Genomic DNA, 23,533 nt, shown 5'->3' with positions numbered 1-23,533 from the left:
TGTTTATCACCTAATACCAAGAGATAGAGACACGTGAAACTAGGGTGCATTCCACATCAAATGCTGGAAAAAGCCGAATATTGTTCACTCTGCACTGTCAGAACAAGGGACGTAGGCAAACTGTTGTAAAATCATGAAGACAGATTAGCCTTCTGCAAGCAAACTCTTCCTTAGGCTTCAGACACTGCAGGATCACACCCTAGGCAGGTACCAGAAAACATTTAACATGAAGCATAATATTGGAGCAGTGCTGAGAAACACTAGGATCAAATCTAACTAAAAAGCATAGTCTTTTTTTTTTTTTTTTTTTTTTTTCTTGTTTGGTTGTTTTTGTTGTTTTTGTTTTTTACTATGGATACCTTCAGAGTCATTAAAAAAGCACATTATGTAGGATGAGAATGATCCTTATGCTACCTTTGCAGTTCTTCCCTTCTTGATTCTGATGATTCCCGTTTATCCAGTCTTCAGAGCTACATATAACTATCCAAAAAACAACCCTCCCTCCCCAGTTTTTCACCCTTCACCCAACCACGTCTGACCAAGGTAGTTTTGGAGTAAAATTTTAACTTATGATAGTAACAACAGGCGTAGGAGCCTAACAGCCTTCCACCCGCCCAAGTTTTTCTTCCTTGCTAGCTTTGGGCTAGTGAATGCCACTTTACAGAAAATCTGTTTCCTGGTATACCTGCTTGGTGTGTTTAAGTTTGGAAGATCCAACCAACATAAATCCTCCAGTTATTCTAGAGCCACAAGATGTGTCTGGAAAGGTGTAATCAAAGTGCCTTTTGGGTAATGGTAACTTGGACTCTATTCTTAGACACACACAGGCATGTTCACATTCATCTGGCTGGAGTTACGGGGCCATTCAATTACAAGTTTGTTTCTTTGATGACAATTTTGTGCACAGCTTAGAGGAAAAATATTTTCATCGTTTAGATACCAGAAGCACATAAATAATGGTCTTATACTTTTTGTAATGCTTAACATAAGACTTTGACAGACACAGGCAAACAAAATTAGAAGACAGATCCCAAAGGAGCTACGAAATGTAATCGTTCACAGGCAGAGTACCTGCTGTAATGACATAAACGTGCTGGTCCTTCAGAATAATCAAAAAGCAAGGAAACAATAGTTCTGGATAATCTCTGCATAGCAATGTTCACAAAATGTCATGCTGTTTTCCCAGACTTGAAGCAAACTTTTAGGACTGTAAGCAGAAAAACCATCCTAATACAGATGACATTACAAGAAACAGCTTGCCCCAGTCCTACCTTCTGAACACCTGGGGGAGAAGAAATCACATTAGTTTGTGCCCTTCATGCCACATGACCACATACAGTAACAAAACGCACAATACACTTAAAGACTTATGGTACTGTTTATTTTACTTCAAAATAAATAGTGCATTTTATGTATTGTTTACAGTTTGCAAGTGTTTCAAATACTGGACACAAGGAAGAGAGCTGTAGAAAAGCACGGAGAAAAGATTACTAAGCACTGATGATAAAAATTTACGGCTGTGCCATTCTGAGTAACTCAGACTTGATATGAACAAGAATCCTACGGCATCCATGCAAATGTCAGTCCCATACACACCAGTTAGAGAGGAGATGGACTATACAGATGTAGCACTGACTGCACACTTAGCGACCCCGAGCTTCTCTGTTATCTTGAAGATGGACTACTAGACCCCGAAGGTGGACAGCAGAACTGGTGCAGAACATTATCTTCCCTGCCAAGGAAGGGGGGGGAGCAAGAAAGAAAAAAAGACAGAGGAACAGAATCATAGGGAACAGCATTAGGAAAATGAAGATTGAGTTTTGTGTTTGCTTTTAATTTCACAAACAGTGCAACTTGCTTGTAAGTACCAACTGGTAACCCCTTCAGTGTCAGAGACTGGACTTTCAGGGCAACAAATAACAAACAAAGGAGCACAGGCTAATACCTGACAGCTAAACTCTCAGGCAAAAGCTGTTTCAAAAGGGCAATTTTTTTTCCCATACGAAAAATGACATTAAGCAGTCATATACATAACCCAGCCTACTGTGGCCATGGGGTCTTTAGTTTTAACATATTAAAGAGAAACATTCCACAGGGATTTTCACTGCCCATAGTTCACTGAAAATGCAGAATAGATGCATTCCCACTCCGCTGGTGATTTGCACACACAAGTACTGATGATTGATAGAGCTGCACTTGACCCTTCACCCCCCTTCTTTTTGAGTTGAAAGAACTCTGTTTCCATGCAGAGTTGCCAGCATCATGAATGGTGCTACAAACCAGAAGGCACAAAGGCTATTAAAGCAGCAGTTTGGAATACCTACATCTGTAATGCTATAACGTGCTTTATGGCAGGTGGAGGAGGGGATGCCGGCTTAGCAGGAAGCTTGTAGGAGGTCACTTCTTTACCAGTAACACAACCACGAGTGATCACTTCCTTTAAACTAAATAACGAGCTAAAGGAGGAGGATGGAAAGAAACACAACGAAGGAAGAAAAAGCAAGAAAATCCAAAACCAAATAGTAAATTTCATGATATTCTGACAACTCCTGTTTTTTTTTTTTTTTTTTTTTTTTTTTTTTTTTTTTTTTTTTCCCGAACAATTTGCTGTGTACAAACACAATTCACCCTTTTTACATCACTATATCACACAGGCATCAAGTGGAAAATTACAAGTATTACTATAATTTTGCCAGCTTTCTTTTGCCATAGGGTTTGAACACAGATGCCTTATCTGAACCTCTCATACTGACTTAGCACAGAGTACGAGATTTGGACAGTGTTCAGATCCGTTTTTCTTTGTTCATCTTGAAAACCAGGATAACCTAAAGCAAGATGCTGGCTGATCTGAGATACCTTAATTTCACTCCTTTGCTTAATGTGAAATAAATAAATAAATAAATTATATATATATATAGAGAGAGAGTCAAGCTTTTAAATCCCTGCATATTGTAAAGAAAAAAGTGCTTATATACTAAGTTATATAGTTAGGCAATTGTTATTCAGTTAGAAATAAGATGTCTGTTTTTATTTATTTATTTTTGTAGAAAACTTCAATAAACAGTCATATCAACGGTAGAAAGGACTGTGAAGCACAGCTGCTGCAGCTACAGTTTTACCTGTGACTAATCATTGACTGGGAAACTACCCCAGGACTGAGGTGTCTGCTCTGTAGTGTGGGATATATTTACAGATGCTGTGTGAGAAATATTTGCTATTTGTCTAAGCCCGGCAAAGAGTACAGTGCTCACCCATGGAAAAAAGTAAACAGAGCTGAAAAGAACCACATTTATCTGAAAAATTGGTACTTTTCAATTTCAGGAATCCAAGCAAAGAGTTCCCAATTTTCCCTGACTGTGCCTAGTGTGCAAGAGTTCCCACAGTGCTCTTGAAAAAGCAGAAAAATGAAACCACTCTATTCAATAGAGAAGCATCTGCCAGCCAGACATCATTGTATGTTAAGCTTCTGTGTTAGCCAGTTCGGGTAACAAAACAGCTACGATGCCTGCCACTGGCTCAGGAAAAAAGAAATAGCACAATTATTCCTCCTATCATCTTCGATACAGTGGTTTGTTGCATGTACGCTAACATTACCTGGTGAAACAAAGATTCCACATTAAAATTTCACATAAGCACAGAATTTTCAGAATAATGGTTTTACCTCCCAGAGGTGCTGATTAAACATTAAGCAGGTAGAGACTGCAAGAAAATGATGGGATTTCTTTGGTACTATAACATCCTTTGCATTATCTTTTTGTTTTCACAGGTATCACTGGGGAAAAAAAAGAAAAGAAAAATCTCTAGCTTCAAGATTTGAAAATGGCCTTTGGACATGATAAGGGCATCTAATTAAATATTAGAAAGATGGAAGGTAAAATAGATGGAGAAAGGAATGAGTGACAGCCAACATTTCATGCAAAGCAGAACAAGGAAATCACAGAATTATGAATAAACACATCAGATCCAAAGATCCATAGTGGTAAGCAAATCTGTCTGCAGTTGTAGTTGCATATTCCCGCCTATCACATATCTATTCCAACAATACAGATACAAGTAAAACTTGACACTCCCAAGCATGAGCACTACTCATTGTATCTGCCTGTCTGGAGCTATTGCTACAGCAATGCGCACCACAAAATCCTGAGGAGCTGGCAGCTACGGTGATTTGGGGCTGTAAGGCACTAACACCAACAAAACCAACCTGCCTGCTCCCTCACCTCAATTTCATCAGAGCAGGAAGCCTTCTGAAAAGGGTTGGCTACCAATCTGCCTTCACCCTGTAAATACGACCTATGTGTTGAGGAGTGATGCAAACAGCCGAGTCACCAGAAAGTTCAAGGGCTAGACTCCAAGCTGACATCTAGGAGGTACACAAAAGTGAAAGCGTGTTATTAGTGTAAGCTATCTGTGATTCTGTGATACCTGGCACCTGCACAGATAGGCTGAACTTCTAACTCAACTTTGTTACACAGAAAATGTGCTTGGAAAATGTGGGACCAGATTTTTCTTTGACTGAGAAACAGATACGATTAAATTTGCTTTCTCTGAATACCATTGTAACTCCGGGCTTTGCTCTGCACATACGCTAGCTGCAAGGCCACCGAGATAAGGTGGGCCATACCAGGCAGGAGGCTCAGCAGCCGAAGTACAACTAAGACTGCAGAGATCCAGGACCTTTTTGAAGCCTCTCTGGTTCCAGACACCATCTCCTTTACTTTGCCCTTCACACCAGACGTAACACCTGGATTCAGAGCATCACTAACGAAGACAGAGCACCTCATGGAGTCTGCAGCTTTGAACAAGGGTACGTTATGTTTAAGGCACTGGGAGGCAGGAAGAGAAAGGGAGTTAAGGAAGCCAAGCTGGAGACATTACTGTTATTTTTTTTTCCCAACTTCTAAACAAGAATAAATCAAAAGGAACAAACATAGGAGGCATATGGGCTAACTGGAACACAAACATAACTAGCTCAAAGTACGTTATGTGCATAGGCTTCCTATGATTTTTCTTACAATAGGAGAATGTAAGATAACTCATTTTATTTCTATCTATTTTGAACATTGTAAAATGAGCAAGCAAGGGATTACTGCAATAGCTGCAGTTATTAAAAATGCATTATTTTCCTATTAACAATTCAAAACAGATGCCAAAGATCATCTAGACTAGAAATAAAACTGCTGGAGTGAATAAAACATCCAGCAATTAGCTAACAGCAAATCAGAGATGCTCCAGATTTCACTGTAGTGCATTCATTAATTGCTTCTTTCAGAGCAAATTTAATTTTTAATTCAGGGCTACAAAATTAATCCCTCCGTGTATTTTCTAAATAAAACCTCAAATCTGAAGTTAGAATGAAGCATCCATTTCTGTCTGAATTGTTTTCAATTATTTCTATTTATAAATTGATAAATGGGAAGACCAAAAGCTAAGTTTAATACTATTAAACGTATGTGGAAATTAGGAGTCTAATTGTGCTAGCATTATAGTAGCTGATTTTCATTCACAGCAAGAGGATTACTGTATTCAGGGCTTTTACAAAAATGAGCATAGTTTGTACTCGGCAGGTATTGCAGATACAGCGGTGTCAGGTTGCAACTATCAGTTTGGATACAACAGCTTCAAAAATCGAGCTGTTGATAAGGAAGACTATAACTGCCTGACTCAAACACACCACCACGTGTGTGTAGGATGCTACCTGGGACAGCATTCACATCACTGAGAATATGAGAATAAATTCAACAGTCCACCAAGGAACAAAAATCCAGCACTATTTTTTCCTTTCCTAAAGGAGGAGTGCTTTAGGATCACAGGATAATTTGTCTTTGAAGGGACTTCTGAAGTGTCTGGTGCAGTCCCCTGGCCAGCTACACAATATTGCTCAGGGCTGCATCCAGCTGACTGAGTATCGGTGGAGACAGAGACATCATCTTCTTGTCTGACCCCGTACCGAAGTTTGACCACCCTCACAGTGACATCCATCCCTTGCTTCCCCTTGTGTCTAACTGGAATCTGTCTTGCTGCAATCTGCTGCCTCTCATGCTGCCCTTGTGCACCTTCCAGAAGAGCTGGCTGCACCTTCTCCATCCTCTCCCGTTAAGGAGATAATGCCCATAACAGCCCTGAACCTCTTCTCCACATGGAGCAGCTCCCTGATCTCCCAGCCTCTCCTTCTTGTCACACGCCCCAGCGCCCAGCAACTTTGGTGGCCCTCTGCTGGATTTGCACCAGTATCCTGATGCCTTATTAGACATACCGGGGATGATGTTTCACAAGTGCTGACAGAGGAGAAGAAATGCTTCTTGCCTGCTGGCTGTGCTCTTGCTAATACAGCCCTGTATTGCAGCTGGTTGCCCCTGTCACACACTCCCAACTATACCACCCCTGGAAAAAAATTATCTTACTCAGGCAACTTGTGTGTTGGGGTGGGGGAAAAGGTCTAAGAGAAGAACAAGGCCATATCCAGTCCCTGCCCTCAACCATTTTATTATGAGTAATGAAATAGGGAAGTTTTAATTTAAACTGCTCTAAGTTTTTAATTCCAGAAAATATATTAGAGATATGAATAATAACCTACATGGGGCAAGATATCAAAACATTCAAGAAACAACTGGTTTTCCCATCAACTTCTCTATAGGAATGTCTCTAACAAACCCTTAAAATTAAGGCATTATAATCTAAGGAGAAAGAAAAACCAGAAGCCTTATTAAAAAGCAAATGGGAATCTAATAATGTTGAGGTCTTGCTCCTCACTGAAGGAATACTTCAAGTTGAAGTTGTCTTACAACTGAACTACAGATTCGCTACCACCAAATAAAACTAAGAGTTCTGATGAAAGGAAAAAAAATCATACAAACTGATGTTCCAGTGTAAAACAAAGGGATGGATCCAAGCATGCATGGTTAGATATTACTAAGACATGAAAGATTAAAATCAGAAGTATGTTTATGCATTTACAGATTTAGGATTCAGTGTTTGATTTTGTGTTTCCTTATTACCAGTGCAAAGTGAGCTGATTTTTCGGCACCAGACTTAAATTTTTTGATACTAATAGTATTCATGAGCTGGCAATTACCACTAAGTTAATCACTAATAGCAAAAAGTAAAAGTTAAAGGCTTTTTTTTTTTTTTTTTTTTTTTTTTTCATGACATGTATGCACAATTTAACAGTTCTCACATTTCTAGTAACTTTGGTTACCTGTCCTTTGATGCTTCTCTAAGATGACTAAAACGCTCTGGCACTGACAGTGATTTGTATTAAGATGTGTAATTACTGCTGTCCACATGCATCAAAGAAAATTTGGAAAACACACAGTCAGTAAAGAGATCTATGTTAAATAAAGCATTACTGGCTGGAAACTGTATATTTCTGATATATGTAGGGCAGCCTCTGCTCAGCATTTATAGTTAAAAAAAAAAAACCCTTACTTCCATTCAAATCAAAAAGCAATGCTGAGCCTTTTCCAGGTCTATGCCTCTGACCCTGAGAGCACTACATTCACGGCTATTCTGTCATGAAATACTTGGGGGCAGGAGAAGAAAACAGTGCTGCTCATAAGAACAATATCCTACATAAACGATGTGAAAATTTCCATGCCTTGCTATGTTAGTTATGTGAGAACTAAACCTACAGTTAGCTTCTTCCTACCTTTTGAAGTGTCTAGGGTGATGTGCCTCTTAAAGCACATGAAAGCCATTTTACTGTATCATTCAATAGTGCCTGAGAGAAGCAAATATAACTACCCTATGAGAGGTTAAAATTAGTTTGGTGTGTTTGCCTAATACTCAATTCTTTTTTCTTCCTTCTTTTATTTATTTATTTTTTAATTTTAATTTTTATTTTTTATTTACCTTAAAGTGCTATTCCTTTTCTTTTTTTTCAAATCATAACATTCGATGTCTCTTCACAAATAAAAAATGTGTGGACCATATCTACTCTTACCTGTACTCTGAGTGTGTGGCAGGGACAGCTAGCTGGGTATGGTACAATGGAGCTGGACAGCAAAACTGGTGCAGAGTATTTAAAGACCTACGACACAAGGAAAAACACAAAGTCAAAACACCAAGTGTTTGGAAAGGGGCTTTTTAGGGAAAAGCAGGTGCTAGTAGGTATATTTGAAACTCTTGATAAGTCTGAATGAAATTTGAAATGCAGCTGTCAATTCTGAATCCCAGGAAATGAGGAGGGAAGTAGTCCCGTAGTTTAATATACACATCAAAAATGGCAGTGATGAACTCTTGCAATGAAGAATCAAAGTTTTGTTGCAACATAAAAATAAAATGCCAATTTAAGACTTTGTTTTTGCCTTGCTGTGTGGAACAGAGGCAAAAGATAAACACTGAGGGTTAAAATTCCTATGGAAATGGAACTTCAGACTTGGATGTTACTCTGCACCAGTCATGCTGTTTCTTTGTTAATGGCATTCCAAACGCAGTGCTTAAGCATGAGGAGGCACAATGGGATGAGTAAGGACAGAAGATTTCTTCAGGCCCAGTTATTATACGCAGGCTGCAATACGCCACTTACAAATTTGAAAGAATCTAAGCTTCACCCAGATTTTAAACAATATTCTGAAATGCGCGATACAAATTTAATTGATGTCATTTGTTCAAAGCATGAGGAAAAAAAAAGTTTTACAATGCAAAAAGATGTCCTGCAGTCCAGATAATGATTGTATTGTTAAAAACACACACGAGGTGCAAAACAATGAGGTACTGCATCTGAAGTAAAGCTTAGACGATCTTTTAAGCAACATAGAGTACACTTAGCAGATTTGATGTTTTTGCCCAGAAACGTTAAAGAAGATTTAGCACAATAAGGCACCCATGATAAAACCACCTAACCAAATTTCCTAAAATATATAATTCCTCTAAGAAATCATAAAATTTAAATATTTCCTAATCTTGCAGTGTGTACACATGGAAGAAATAGCCATTAAACTGAAAATCCTCATTTACTGAAAAGAATCCAAGCTGACTATCTAATAGACTGTGTATGTATGTACACACACACATTTTGCTTGGCATCTTGACAAATGAGTCAAGAGATTGATTTTGATTCTTCTGGATCCCTGAGGCTAAAAACAAATCCTATGAGGTCACTCTCTCATAGAGCCAAACAGAGTGGTTATGCAAAAAAATGTTGGCCTTTTTGAGAAATGCGTTGGTCACTAATCCTCAAAAAAAAAAAAAAGAAGAAAAAAAAAGAAAAAAAAAAAAAAAAAAAGGAACCCTGCAAGGTCAACCTGTTCTGATTTCTGCTGCCAACTGTGTGTCAGCAACTGCACAGCCAAGATGAGTCGGATTTTCTGTTTAAAGATGGCAACTGATGGAAACATCTGTAAAGTACCTGAGCTTTTGGAAAGCCAATCACAACCCAATTCAGTCATTGGGCAGATTGCTATCATGGGACATACCCTGCTAATGCCTCCCAGAGCAAACTGAGTGGTGACACCTTTGGGCGCCTTAGAAAGAAGGCCAGAATGATTCTATAGGAAGATGGATAATGTTACCAAAAACATGATGGACCATGATAAAAGCAGTTAGAACATGTAAAAGCTGTATTTTCTGACAAGAGAAAAATGATATTCACACAAGCTGCTCCACACACTGACAGAACCAGGGTAGTACGCTATAAGTGCACACTGCATGACAAAGTCTCACATTGGGTAGGGAAAGGGATCACACTGATGAAATCACCACGTCCTGCTTTGTGAATACCTAAGTTTGCCAGTAGAAGCAAAAGGAGATTAGCGTGAGGGTGTCCCAGGCCTCCCTTACTCCCACCCTTTTTCTCCTATACAAGTTTTTCTATTCTCACTAATAGCATTTTCTTCTTCACAGAATAAACCAGTAAACATATGAATGAATCTCCCTGGATTTACTTGTGCACAACAAAATATTTTGAACAGAGTTTGCTCCTGGCTATCCCCAAAAGCTTCTGCCCACGAGGTTCCAGAAATGTATCCTCCTCCGACCTTCCCATGTTCCAAAAATACCAAAGCAACAGAAGTCCTCTCTGCAGTTTCAGTGTCCTCCTCTGCAGTTACGGTTAATACTCACCTATTGCACAAGACTGGTTAGGAGCCCAACTGCTTTGAGTTTCTTTTCGAAGGTGCAGTATAAATGCAAAAGTCCAGTCACCTTGATAGCAAATAAGAAGCACTAAAGGTTTGTCAGGTAGCAACTACACTGGCACCCGACTGTCTTACAGGTGCAGGTACGGAACAGACAAAACAGATGACAAACTGTTCAACTGCAGACTTGTAATTACGTTACCACATATTGCTGGGTTCAGCAAGAACATTCCAGATGTTAAAGACATGCTCAATATGTAAAGCTACATTTCAGCCCCTTCCTGCTCAGAGACACCGGGCTCTTTATCCAGCTAGTTACAGCAGCAGACATGAGGTTTGGACTCTGCTCCAAACTTCAAAATCCAGGGATATCTTGACCGAGTGTTTTGGTTCCTCCAGGATCCACTGACTGATGCCCAGTCAGCCTGATAACAGGTGATGCTCAGACTTACAGCCCCAACAGAAAACTGATTTTACCCAAAGCAAATCCACCTTCTACCAACACAATTTAAGATCAGTATGTGGCATTTTGTACATTAGTTGCATGCTAAAGCAATACTTCCATATTTTCTCCTCTGAATTATATCAGGAAAAGTTCAAGATTAAAGTTACTTTAAAAAAAAACACAACAACAACACAACTTGTAAGATAGATATTTCAATCGGCCTTCAACACAAGTTTGCACTCAAAATAGAATTGATTTAAGGATTTAAGTCATAACAGCTGAAGACATCGTAAGAAATATATTTAAATTAGGAGCAGTGATCGCCGCCTCTCTTTACAGTATCATACTTGGCCCTGTTTAGGTTTTGCATCTTGAGCCGATGATACTTCATGTTAAAACAGATACTTCAGAACTGACACAAGACAAATGACTAAATTGATGAATGTTGCTTCTGGGCAATTCAGCTTCTAAAGCATGGCAAAGCTTCCACGGGATGTTGTGATAATTTCCCACCTCCAGGCAGTTTTTTCCAGCTCCCCCCAGGTACTCATGGACAGGGAATCACTTGATAAATTTTTATTTATTTATATTTTTAAATTCTTTTGAGAACAGACTACTAATACAGTAAAAACAGAACAAAATCCAAAATAAATTCTATGATAAAACTTCGAAATCACATCTCCCTTGGGAGGCCAGCATTAAGCAAGTCTAAGCTGCAGCATTAGTATGCAGACCCTAAGTAGGTTTAACTGTTCCTTTACCTTCTATATAAATTCCCATATTTGCCATTAGAAACCACTCATTTTAACATTACTTTTGTATTCATCAGCAGAACAAAAAAGCCCTTTGTATTTATTATTTTGGGACTAGAGTCTTGCTTAGAAGTACAAATAAGAAGAACTAGATTATCACGGAAAGCTATAACCACAAGCCAACATTTGCTCATTTTCTCCTACAATCACCAACAAGCCTCCTAAACTCAGACATATTTCTCAATACTGGTTTTAAAATAACCCGAGAACCCACCTATTTACTTCTAATTACTTCTGCTTCATCGGGCTATTCTCTATCAGTTTCCCAAACGTGCCCTTAGCAGGCTGCTAGCTGTCCTCCCGCTGCTGGGATCTGGGCAGTGCCGCTGCGCGACCCGTGGTGGCGGACACTGCATCCACCCAGGGAAATGCCGGGAGCCTGCACAAGGCTTGTCCTCCAAACCGAATGGCACATGGTGCGTAGTGCAGGATGTGATATCCAACCCTTTTTATGCTGCCAGTGTTTAATTGTAACCGTATATAAATCTGTCAGTAGATTGATGGAATTATTAAACCATTACTTTCTTAGAACTTCTCCCTAACAAGATTACCAGCTTTCAAACAGAAGAAACTATTATCTCACGGGTACTTAGGAAAGCTGTATTAGCACAGGCCTGAATCAGAAGAAATGATGTCTTTGTAATGCTGCTGATGGGACCAGCAGGTACGTCAGCTCACCTTAACTACCACATTTTTCTGTAGCCCTCTTACTACATTCACTGCTCCTCTTCCTCGTATGAAGCAGCAATCTGTCGCCTCCATCTGCCAGTATTCTCCCTTTTCTTCTGGTACATGTTCCATCAGGTACTGTGTTCTAGTGAGGAAGTACAAGTACCACCAAAAATGGGCACCAGAACAGCCTCCTGAAACTGCCCAAGTCGATTTGTGTGCCTGGTGCTAGGGGACAAAGATCCATCGTCAAACTGACTTGTAAATAGCACAAGTGGTGGACGAGTTCATCTGCTATATAAACTCATTCACTTCATTGGCATCTGAGGTAGCTTAGAGTGATTTATTTGTTTGGATTACTTCCTACAGCTAATAAAACGAATACTTGCATTTTAATCATATTTTAACCTGATGAAGAATAACATTATTGTACAAGTTGATAGTTTTTTTTGTTTTGTTTTTGTTTTTCTCGTCCCAATCCAGAGCTATGGCTACAGCTGAGATTAGAAAAGACCAGAGGTAAGAACAAGTAAAGTCTGTCCTGTGCTTACTTAATAAACCTAATCATTTATTTAGAGACAAATAAAATTTGAAATAAAAACAAACTGACTTCCATAAAGGTGGCAGACAATAAAAATCACAGTAATACAAGCTTATATTGACTCCAGATAAAATTTTGATAATGAATGTGGTTAATCACACAAGAAAGCTTTCAATGCATTAACTGCACCCATGAGACGATTCAGAAATTCATCACAGGAGATAAAATGGCAGATAGCTTTATACGGCAACTCATACAAACTCCTCAACCTAAGTTTGACTGTAGCTGTCTACAGACACATCCACTAAGATGTGACCTAGCAGATGACCCATTTACATTCTCAAGGACAAATTCCTACTGTTCTGGCATCAGAGGTATTTCTCTTACTCCTCAGATTTTCAGCCCAAATACACAGGACATTATGATTTTGGCTTTTGAAGTAGCACTGACGATTTTTTATTTTTATTTTATTTATTTATTTATTTATTTTACTTAATTTGTCCTATTTTATGTCCAGCAATTTGTGGTCAAGTATGTCAAGGAGAGGCAGTGGTGGCCCATGGAAAACACTATGCTTTTTTACAGTGTTCTTATTAATTGCAGTCTTATACATAATTTATTGAAAAGCAACTACAAGAAATTAAATGCTAAACATGCTTTTACAGTCACATATGTAAAAAAGGCCTTTGAGCTTATATGGCAAAGATCTTCACACACTATAAAGGATTACAATTAATATATTTTCCAGAACGTTATTCCTATCATTTCCTTCCAACATGATAGCTTTCTGCACACAGCTTGGGCACCATATCACAGGAAGGTAACAAGACACATCATGTCCAGTAAACATCAATCAAATTACCTGTCAGAGCAGCCTGACTCAGAGGACAAATAGAAAAAGCAGCCAGACATCACAAAGTAGCACAACCACATGTTCAGGACCTGCAACGTTGGCATCTCCCTCCTTCCCTCCATCTCCCCCCTCACCACACAGTGGTCGTGTAACCCAATTAAGCACAGGCAGGCTAGAGTACAGACCACTGAATTTTGTTCAATAATAAATAAAATTCAGTCATCATCACAATGATGATGATGAAAAAAATCAGCATTTGTACATGTTGCAATACAAATGCAAACTGATAGGTTCATGTTTGGAAAAATACTACCCTTTATGTATTTCCAATTTAAGTGTCCATAGATAGATTTAATAATAAAATAAAATAAGGTAGGCTTTCACTGACCTCTCCTCCACCAAAGGGCTTTAAAATAATCATCTCCTCTTGGGAGAACAAGACCAGTACCATCACAACATACTAAACAAGACACACATCTGTTATTTTTGCCCCATCCTATAGCACAATGCTTATTAACATTACATAAAAAATAATTATTATAAACTTTTTGGTTTTGTGAAAATGAAGTATTAGCCTACATAAACAGACAAAAGATGATCCTTTTACATCGTGACCAACACATAGTTTTTAGGCCGTTTTTAGTAGTGGGCTAACTGTTAACTACGGTGAATTTAATTAAGATTGTTAATATGTAGACACATAATTAGGATCATTATTTCCCTTTTGATTAAGTCATAATGCAAAATATCTATTCTGAAGGGTGATGTACAGAAATTTACAGTACAAATAAAATGTACTTGTATGATTTTTGCTTATTATTCCGTTTTTAAATGTGTAGAAAAAATATATAGTTCAAAACCTGAAATAAAACAGAGCAGAGACAAAGCTACATAGGATAGAAGGAAATAAAAATTTTAAATTAAATCAGAAAATTGATAGATTCACTTCATCTTTTCTACGTTTCTTACTTCATTAATATAGGTCCCAGAATTTCTCACGAAAGTGCAAGTCACATTAGAGAATACAGCCACATTTATAATTTCACAGTGTTAATCATAGTAAAACCACACCTAAATACTGGTGCCTATATATATTGGATTTGATGCTCATGGAAAAGGAATAATAGTAATGTGCAAAGAATGAAATTAAACAGATAAACCATAAGAAATTTACAGCAATGGAAATCCTATTACTTAAAACAATGGTACAATGACATATGCTCTACTCAGTGTAGCATCTGAAAAAGCAACGCTTTGCTGATCCTAGTAGTTTGACATCGCTGCTGTTCTTAAAAAAGCTAAACAGCAATCCAGGCTTTTTTTGTTGTTGTTTGTTTGTTTTTCCATTTTCTATTTCAAACGTAAAATGTAAAAAAGACACGTTTTAAAACGTAAAAGTCCTTAGTGTGTATATTACTAGAATGTCAACAAGACTTAACGTATTTAAATCCTCATCTCCAAACTAACTCATGCATTAACGAGCTTGTGTCTCCAACTACTTAACATATGTTATTACAGTTTGGAACAGATCAGTTTTAAAGAATATGGAGAATTTGTGTGTATATAACCCCTCCCTTCTGCATACATATTCTACAGAGTTGGCTCTAAAAGAACCCTAGGCTTACATTTTTCTTCTTTTCAACTATTAGCATTTACTTTCTTCTCATTCTTAAAGATGAGTCAGAATTCAGAATAACAGAAGTCATAGTTCACATCTTGTTTTCTACAGCATTGTGCTGAGGCAGGTAAAAGATATCAAAAACGTAAGCAGTAATATAGGAAAATACAGCACAAAATGGTTCTACAAATAAGACTGCATCATCGCTGTTAAAGAAAGTAACCTACAGAGATGAGATATTCTTTAACACTGCACAATAAACACTGTAAGAAATTCTGTCCCCTACTGAGAGTCATAAAATCACAGAATCACAGCACTCAAAGAAAAATGGAGTCTAACACAAATGATTTCTCCCTTGTATAAACATAAGGCATTATTTCAAAGCCGATCCATATATAACTTGAAGACTACAACCTGTTTTCCAAACGTACTTTTCTTGTTTGAACTTCCTATGTACAGTTCCAAGTTTTCACTCATTTTCAAGCATTTCAACTTAACCATTCATACAGTCTCTGTAAAACAAAAGGCTCAAGAAAACTTAAGAACAGATTTCAATACTCTCAATTCTCATTACTAGCAATTTTACTCTTGAATGGTTGAACTTACTATGTCTGCATGTGGAAAGTGCTACTGAACATGAGCTAGATTTACTCAATTAGGACCCTCATGGGCACTATTAAAATAATTGACAACACCTACAGACCACAACTGCATCTCCTTAATATAAGATCCTTCGGCAAAACTAAATATAACCTGAAAAGCAGAGGATTTTTAACCAGAGTTCAGAAATGCAAACACCAGGTACAGCCATTTCAAAACAGTGGATTAGAAGTGAACCACTGATGGAGGTGAGGGTGGGTGGTAGAGGACAACATAACTGCACAGTTGTGTGTATTGTGTTCTGATTTTTATCTCAAGTAGAACAACATTGCACTACACTTTAAGAGAAAGCTCAGAGTCATGTGGAACCACCAGAATTCAGCTGAATAAAACTGCCCACTGTGCTTGCTGTACGTAGCTGTATGCTGATGCCACAAATCGTATGCAAACTTTAGCATTGCCCTTCCTCTGGCTACAAGTGGATAAACACTCAGCCATTCTGCCAAATGTGACAACTCATGTGAAGAGCTGCTGTGCTGCATTCAGTGAACAAAATACTAAACTCCTGCTGTGATGACTGTAATGTTTGAGAAACTGTTCAAGTAAATAATAAACAATTAATGCATCTTTAGGATATGAGCAAGCATACATACCACAATAAAAACACAACAATATTTTGCTTTATTGATGTTATATTGCTTTACGACTGTAGTCCATTTCTTTCTGTAAGTATTTATGCATTTAAAAGACAGATTATACTTTAATATGACAAAGCATTCAAACAAAATGGAAGAGATTCTTGACTCATCATAGACAGAATACCTAGCATCCTACATTGCTTTTACACAAACTGTTGTGTTTTTTTTTTTTTTTTCTTCTCATTATTTTCTTTTCTTCTGCTTAATATTGGCTTATTCACTTTCATTAGGTTAAATCTTTAAATACTCACATGCATAAACACAACCATCATCTGTGCATTTCTAATATAGAAATAATTCATCTGCCAAAAAGGTAACACCCTAAAAATGGTTCGTGGAAAGAAACCTACCAAACAATAAACTGATCACTACTCCCACTTCTGGAATCCTCAACACAGATATCAGAGACGTGATGACAGATGAAGAAGGAAAAGGTACTCACAAATAACACCTTCTGCAAGCCATCCTTGAATGTGTTGTGGATTTGGTACTTATATTTTCTTTCAAGCAGTCTGAGGTAGAAAAGCTTTCTTAAGAAAAAAAAAAAGAATCACATTCACAGCTTTTACATGCTCATTCAAGATCAGCCACAGAGAAACATCACAGATAAGTAAGCTGGTGATGTAACCAGCATCAAACACTGCATCAGATAAACCCAAAGGCTCTACAGGGTTATATTTTGCAAAGCCAAAAGGTTTTTCCCAGAGAGGAGGTTTAGCAAGCATAAACCAGCCACATTGTTTTCACAATCCTTGTGGGCTTGCTTTCTGCTTCCAGAAAAAGTCCCAAATCTATGTTTATTATTAAACTTCATCACCAAGAAAAAATAATATGCTTTCTCATTTGGTATTTAGACTGGAATTTAAAAGCACCAAATGATGCATTTTCGAATGCACCGTCTCTATATGAACACTGTAGTACAGTCCAAACCAAGAAAAGGCCATTGGTCCTTTTATCTCCATGGTAACAGCAGCATCTGTGAAGACAAACCGTATTCCCTCTTCACTGCAAAGTCAATTTATAGTCACATACTATGACATAAACCGATAAGACAGCAAAGCTAATCAGCAACGAGGAGAAACAGGAACCAAAACACGAGATTAAGTTCCTGCTCAAGAGAATGCTCTTCTGTGCATAGCGTTTCTCGTGTGCAAATTACAAAATGAATAACTAAATCAAGCTGATCCTTTGAGCTGATCCAAGCTGGGAATTTGTAAACTTACTAGTTCAGCTAACAAGGATAGTTGCTGAATATTTAATAAAATTAGCTTCATGTTTAAATCCAGTTTTACCATAGTTAATAGGATGACAATTAGCAAAGTAGCTGTTTGTAAAAATCACCAAATTATTACTTAAATACGACCTTTTCCTTCAATATTTCCTTAAAAGACTCAGCATTAATAGCAATGCCAGAGTGAGAAGTTTCATAGCTGCAAGACACTGCCCTCCCATTGCCTTCCCCTCTTTTTTAAGCACCATCAGTGATGCAACAGGACTTCAGCAACATCATTCCTGTGCAGTAACCACTAACAGTCTCTACCTCCGGGTAAATGACCAGGCTTGATGAGTCACAACCTTGGTTTATTTAATTCCTGTCCATAGTAGTTCTTTATTCAAAAATAAAATTTAAGAAGTTCCTTTTTCCTTTCCTTGCTTACTGCCCCACTCCAAAGCTCAATGCTAAGGCCTTACATTATCAACGTAGCCAAGCTTCCTCCCTTGCTTCATGAATCAATATAATGACCATCTGCTCATATTATTAAGTTAAATATATACCAGAACACACTGATGAGGGCAGCTCATTTGCCATGGTCAAGTGATCAGTTCATAGCCGTTCCATAGCCAGTTGTAATACTGCCAGAGTAAGAGAGAGCAGGTGGTCAGCCAAATGCTACTTATCACAGCATTACCTATGAAGTTCCCCAGGATAAAGAGAAGCATGAACTGTCAGAGATGCTGCTAAATTATGTAACTTTGGGAAAAAACAACAATAAGAAAAAGGTACGGCATGAGATTTTCTGATGATCTTTATATAATACTGATTTGCAAAGGACTGTCTTTTGTTAAAAACACCCCAAGTTGCTCCCCTTTGGTCAGTCATCTGCCTAAAGCTGAGCAATTAGCTTCTAACTCTCCCCCACCCCCACTTATCTGCCACACAAATTCCTGCTCCTCTGGAAACCAACATCAAAATCTTATTTAACTGACATGCATTTAGTTTTACCTAATCACCTTACCCCTTCCATCATTACAAAATATATTTTATGGCCATTTATAGAATTTTCAGGGAAGCCACAGCCCCAGGGTCACCCCCATGTGGTAGAGCTACATCAGTGCAATAGGAAACCGCAACTGAGAGATGAGTCCCAAAGTTCTCCATTTCCCCCCGTAATTAGCCCATAATGCTTGGATACTGCATCAACAGGTACTTAATCGGTATTCATTTTCAGAAAGCTACATCTGTCTAAACATACACTTGACATGACGCTGCCCCACACTGCAGAAAGCATGCTATACAGTTTTGTCTCATGTGGCAATTCCGAAACAGATTTATTTATAAAGCTCACAAAACCTTCGCTGTGAGGCTGATCCTGAAAGTCTAATGCAGGCTCATGGCTTGGACCAGACTCCCTAGCAAAATGTCCCCATCCCATGTTGTAAGCCTGATTTAAAGCATCCACGCCTTGAATACACACATGTATAACACTGCAAAACCGAAACATGATTGCTTGGTATCTGCTAATTTTGCAAGCTAAACACCGTTTCCACAAATTCACAGAATCAAGTGTTTTTTTCTATTGCACTGAAGAGAGCTGAAAGGTATCTTTCCATTTTCCAGAGAAGTCTTTCTATGATTTAAATGCTACCTCATTCTTAACAGGTACTAAATACAAAGCACTGAAGAAATTCTAAAAGGTGCACATGTACTGTGAAATTGCACATCACAGCCAAAACCTTCTAACAGCAATCAATACATCACAAAGATAAATGCCTGATAAGAAAATAAAGCCCTTCCATAAAGAGTCCTATAAAATGGCTTTCCAACCTACTCTAAATTCACACAACTTAATCACCACTGCTCTATAAGGTAGAGGATATACAAACAGTCTCGTCAGGTTGGTCTGATTCTTCTGTTTTCAAATCTAGTTTCTGCAGGTGTCCAGCAGCACAGTGCACAGACAATGAGAAATGAAGAATAAATTATCCAGGTATTCAGAAAGGTGTTAAATGGATGATAATCATTTCAGAAGGAAACACTTTGGTCCCATAACTAAACCAGGTTCTGTGTAACAGTTAATCACTTAAGCTATTTTTTCAAAAGTCCAGTTTTCAGGAGTAAGAAAAAACAAGACTGAAAAGCCAAATCAATAAGCAAAAGTAAATTGTACAAGATGCATTATCTGGATTCCACAAATGCTAATGCTACAGAAAGGCTCTCAGCTGCTGCATGCATGTTGAGTTCTGTACCCACACATCTTTAGATGTGATTCCTACTGCTTCTTCACTTAGGTTTCCTACAACAGTTTTAGTAACAAGCTTTCCCAAAAGCAGTAACTGAGCTTTCTGAATGTTTTCTTCACATAAGGAAGATGCATTCATAATATAAGAGCTATTCCTATTCTGTAATGAATAGCATTGAAATTTTAACTTTAGACAGGACAATAGTAATCAATTTTTTGTTATGCATAGCATTTTGTCTTGTGTTTTGTTCAAGTTTTCTGTCTGAAGTGTTCAGAAAAAGATAACTGAAAAACCACCATCTGGTTCTAAACCCATCTGAGCCCCTACCATATTATTCAAGGTAACAGAGCAACTTGCATACTATATGTTAAGAGTGTGCTCAGGTTGCTGTTTGAGGTCATATATCTTTAGTCCATTACCTTCATCAGTTCTCCCCTGGTCATATGAAGTTGTCCTGATGTGTAAACGTATGATAAAGCCTGCCCATGTTTGTATTTTAGCAGAAGAAATTAAAATGTTTTAACAATTGATTGAATACTATGATGTGAAGTTAGTAAGTGTACCAACTATCTAGCCTATGATTTTAACTTCAAAAAGTCTTTATATATACATAAATATATATATATATATATATGAAAAATATAGTAAGTAGGACAGATTTGGAACATGAAGGTTACAGTTTTTCCTGATGCTATGAGGTCCACTCAGCAAGATACTTGGTACAGTACGTTATTCAACACCACTCCGTGGAAAGTCCTAGATATAAGATGCCCAAACTATTACCATAACAAGTTTGATTTCAAAGTATTAAATACAAAGAAAGACTCTGAAAAGACACTGAAATTGGGAAGAACTCCTATGGGTTTCATCAGGTGCTGCATGTCACAGTAAGCATTCAGTTCTACTAATTCCTACCATTATTAATCTGTGTACGCAGCCAGTGAAGCATTTCCAAAAATGGGTTCTCTCTGCTCAGATTTCTGTTCCTTTCATTACAGCAACAAATAAACAAATCATCCAAACAAAGTCAAACAGCAGTATACATGATAGCCTTTGTAGGGTCACCAAAACTTACTCACCGCATGAGCTGTAATTCATACACCAGATAACATTTACAAATCAAAATGACCCTCTACTAATTGTTGGCTTGTTTGTTTTAAATGAAGGCTGAAAATCATCTTGAATGATTTGGGATATAGTACCATGCACAGCTATTTGTTATCACTTGTTTCTCACGCTTATTATTTTATTTACATGTTGGTCTCTGCATGATTAAGATACTTATCCATTTATTCATTTTTGAAAATCAGATCAAGCCAGTCTTGTGGCTGAAGTTACAAGAGAAGTCACATGGCATGAAGCACCTACCCCTTGCCCTGCCCTCCATGAAGTCTCACCCTATCTGCTTGAATATACATGTACAACCAGACAAGTGTACTCCAAATCTGAAAAGCTTAATTATTGGAACAAAGCCGTTAAAACCTAATTTTGATCTCACTAGTGTGATTAGGAGCAGCTGTGTTTTCTATTATCATGTTCTAACTTGTTTGCTTTACAATGTTATTTCTATCCGACTCTGGCCCTTTGTTTCAAAGATTTTTCTTTTCTAAAAAAAAAAAAAAAAAAATCTCAACAGATTAAACACTGAGACATTTTTCTACTTGTCCTCATGATCGTGGTCCCAAAAGTTAGTTTATAACTTTAACACTAATCAGTATTTCTGGACATCAGGGTCATTCTCTAAATGTCACTGTCACGAAATACTTCCACAGCTTCAGCAAAATAACTTACAGACTGCGCAGAGTCTGATCTGGACAAAGTTCAGTGCCCTTGTTTTGTTAAAGCCTATTTCTTAAGTGTCAGTATCCCTGTGAATGCTGTAGGGGGGGGGCAGAACTCCCCCACGGCAGGAAGGCTCAGGGGACACAGCTTGTCTGCTTGCCAAGCAGCTCTGCTCCTTGTGATTCACCGAGGGTCAGCACAGCTACGTAACTGACCGCCTTGCTCTCACGCTGCTGCCAGAGCCAGCATTACAGCCTGCTGTGCGCTTGGGACTGAGGGACAGCACTGCTTACACCTGATTGCTCCTGTGGCCCTTCCTCAGCCCCTCCTGTCCTGCTCCTGTTTGGCTGGTATTGGAACACAAGTTGCACCTACCAGATAGATCCTGGAACACGGGATGCAAATATGCTTCTTTTAACCGTGTTAAAGCATGAAAAGTGGTATTTTCTATGCTTTACGTTAAAAACTCAAGTATTAAGGGGTTTGATGACAGAATTAACTCAGCATATTGGGGTAGAAGGGAGAGACAAAGCTGACAACCACCAGGCTGTTTACAGAGGCTGCTAGTAACTGGGAGATCGTAGTGATTACTTCTGTGGAAAAATACATCCAGTACTGGATAAAAATTCCCACATAGCACCTTAATCATTCTACCACCTGAGACTGTGAACTACTTCTGAGAATGTGGGGCTTGGCCTGTGCCTATCAAGCCTCCCTTCAGCCCCAGAGGAGCATGGTTGGGACAAGGGCCCAAACCGCTCCTGAGGCCACCATGTCTGGACCAGGGACCCAACCACAGCCATCCTCACAGCCACCAAAACACCGCTGGACACGGAGGTCGAGGGGCCCATCCCACTGGCTAATGAGGGAGGAGGAGGGGGCAAGCAAAAGGCAAGGCTGGGTGTTTGGCCGCTGGCCGGGGTCAGCCCACCTTGGACCTCCTAGGTCCCTCACGTCTCCTCCAAAATGTCCACGAGCTGCAGGTGGCTTCCGTGAGGGGAGGCCGGGGTTACCCCGCACGGCTGGTCCCAGATGGTTGTGGCGCCACTGAGAGAACCCGAGGCAGGGCAAAGCTGAGCCTGTGGCTGCTGGCACCCTGGGGCAGCAGTTTTGTGAAAGAGCAAAAACACAGCATGGCAGCGAGTAATGAGGGAAAACCTGTGAGAAACATCAGCGCGAGCACCGAGGTGGAGCAGCAACCACAGCTGCCAGGGCAGAGGGTCCCTGCAGCCCGCGGAGTCTGCTCATGTGTTAGTGATCAGTCTGTACACATCTGCTTGTGTTGAACGTCCTTCACAATATTAATTTTATTCCTGTATGTCCTGAGCTTTGATAGGCAGTTGCTGATGAATCCATCTATTTTATCTCATATATTCTCCATTTACCCTTAACATGGTTAGAAGCATTTATTCAATCTAATACTTTCCCTGCTAGCATTTGCCTCTGTTCAGAGACAAGTAATAGACATATTAAGCCACAGAGCCTAAATCTTTTCCACATTAAAAACAAAATAAACAACCCTCCTTTTCCACAATGCACTGGTGTATGCCTTTTCCACATTAAACACAGAATCATAGAATCATAGAATATCCTGAGTTGGAAGGGACCCTTAAGGATCATCAAGTCCAACTCTTGACACCGCACAGGTCTACCCAAAAGTTCAGACCATGTGCCTAAGTGCACAGTCCAATCTCTTCTTAAATTCAGACAGGCTCGGTGCAGTGACCACTTCCCTGGGGAGCCTGTTCCAGTGTGCAACCACCCTCTCTGTGAAGAACCCCCTCCTGACGTCCAGCCTAAATTTCCCCTGCCTCAGCTTAACCCCGTTCCCGCGGGTCCTGTCACTGGTGTTAATGGAGAAAAGGTCTCCTGCCTCTCGACACCCCCTTCCGAGGAAGTTGTAGACTGTGATGAGGTCTCCCCTCAGCCTCCTCTTCTCCAGGCTGAACAGGCCCAGTGACCTCAGCCGTTCCTCGTACG

The 23,533-nt window shown here is 38.9% G+C and overlaps 1 protein-coding gene across 7 annotated transcripts in view; it reads right to left on the bottom strand.

The window, feature by feature from the left end:
- Positions 1-23,533, bottom strand: part of IQSEC1 (IQ motif and Sec7 domain ArfGEF 1) — a 345,052-nt gene that overhangs the window by 175,828 nt on the left and 145,691 nt on the right. For 3 of the 7 annotated variants that reach the window (XM_032194058.1, XM_032194048.1, XM_032194049.1), the window contains exon 3: positions 7,940-8,026. The exons of 3 other annotated variants lie outside the window; for them this stretch is intronic. In XM_032194058.1, the coding sequence (XP_032049949.1) occupies positions 7,940-8,026 (87 nt within the window). Of the gene's footprint in view, positions 1-7,939; positions 8,027-16,751; positions 17,176-23,533 lie in introns of those variants that run through there. One more of the 7 variants, XM_032194057.1, reaches the window with a different exon arrangement.

This window comes from Aythya fuligula, chromosome 10 (genome assembly GCF_009819795.1).
Source record: "Aythya fuligula isolate bAytFul2 chromosome 10, bAytFul2.pri, whole genome shotgun sequence".
Taxonomy (NCBI): domain Eukaryota; kingdom Metazoa; phylum Chordata; class Aves; order Anseriformes; family Anatidae; genus Aythya; species Aythya fuligula.
Note: the sequence above shows the minus strand (reverse complement) of the source record. Positions and strands in the feature narration are given on the sequence as shown.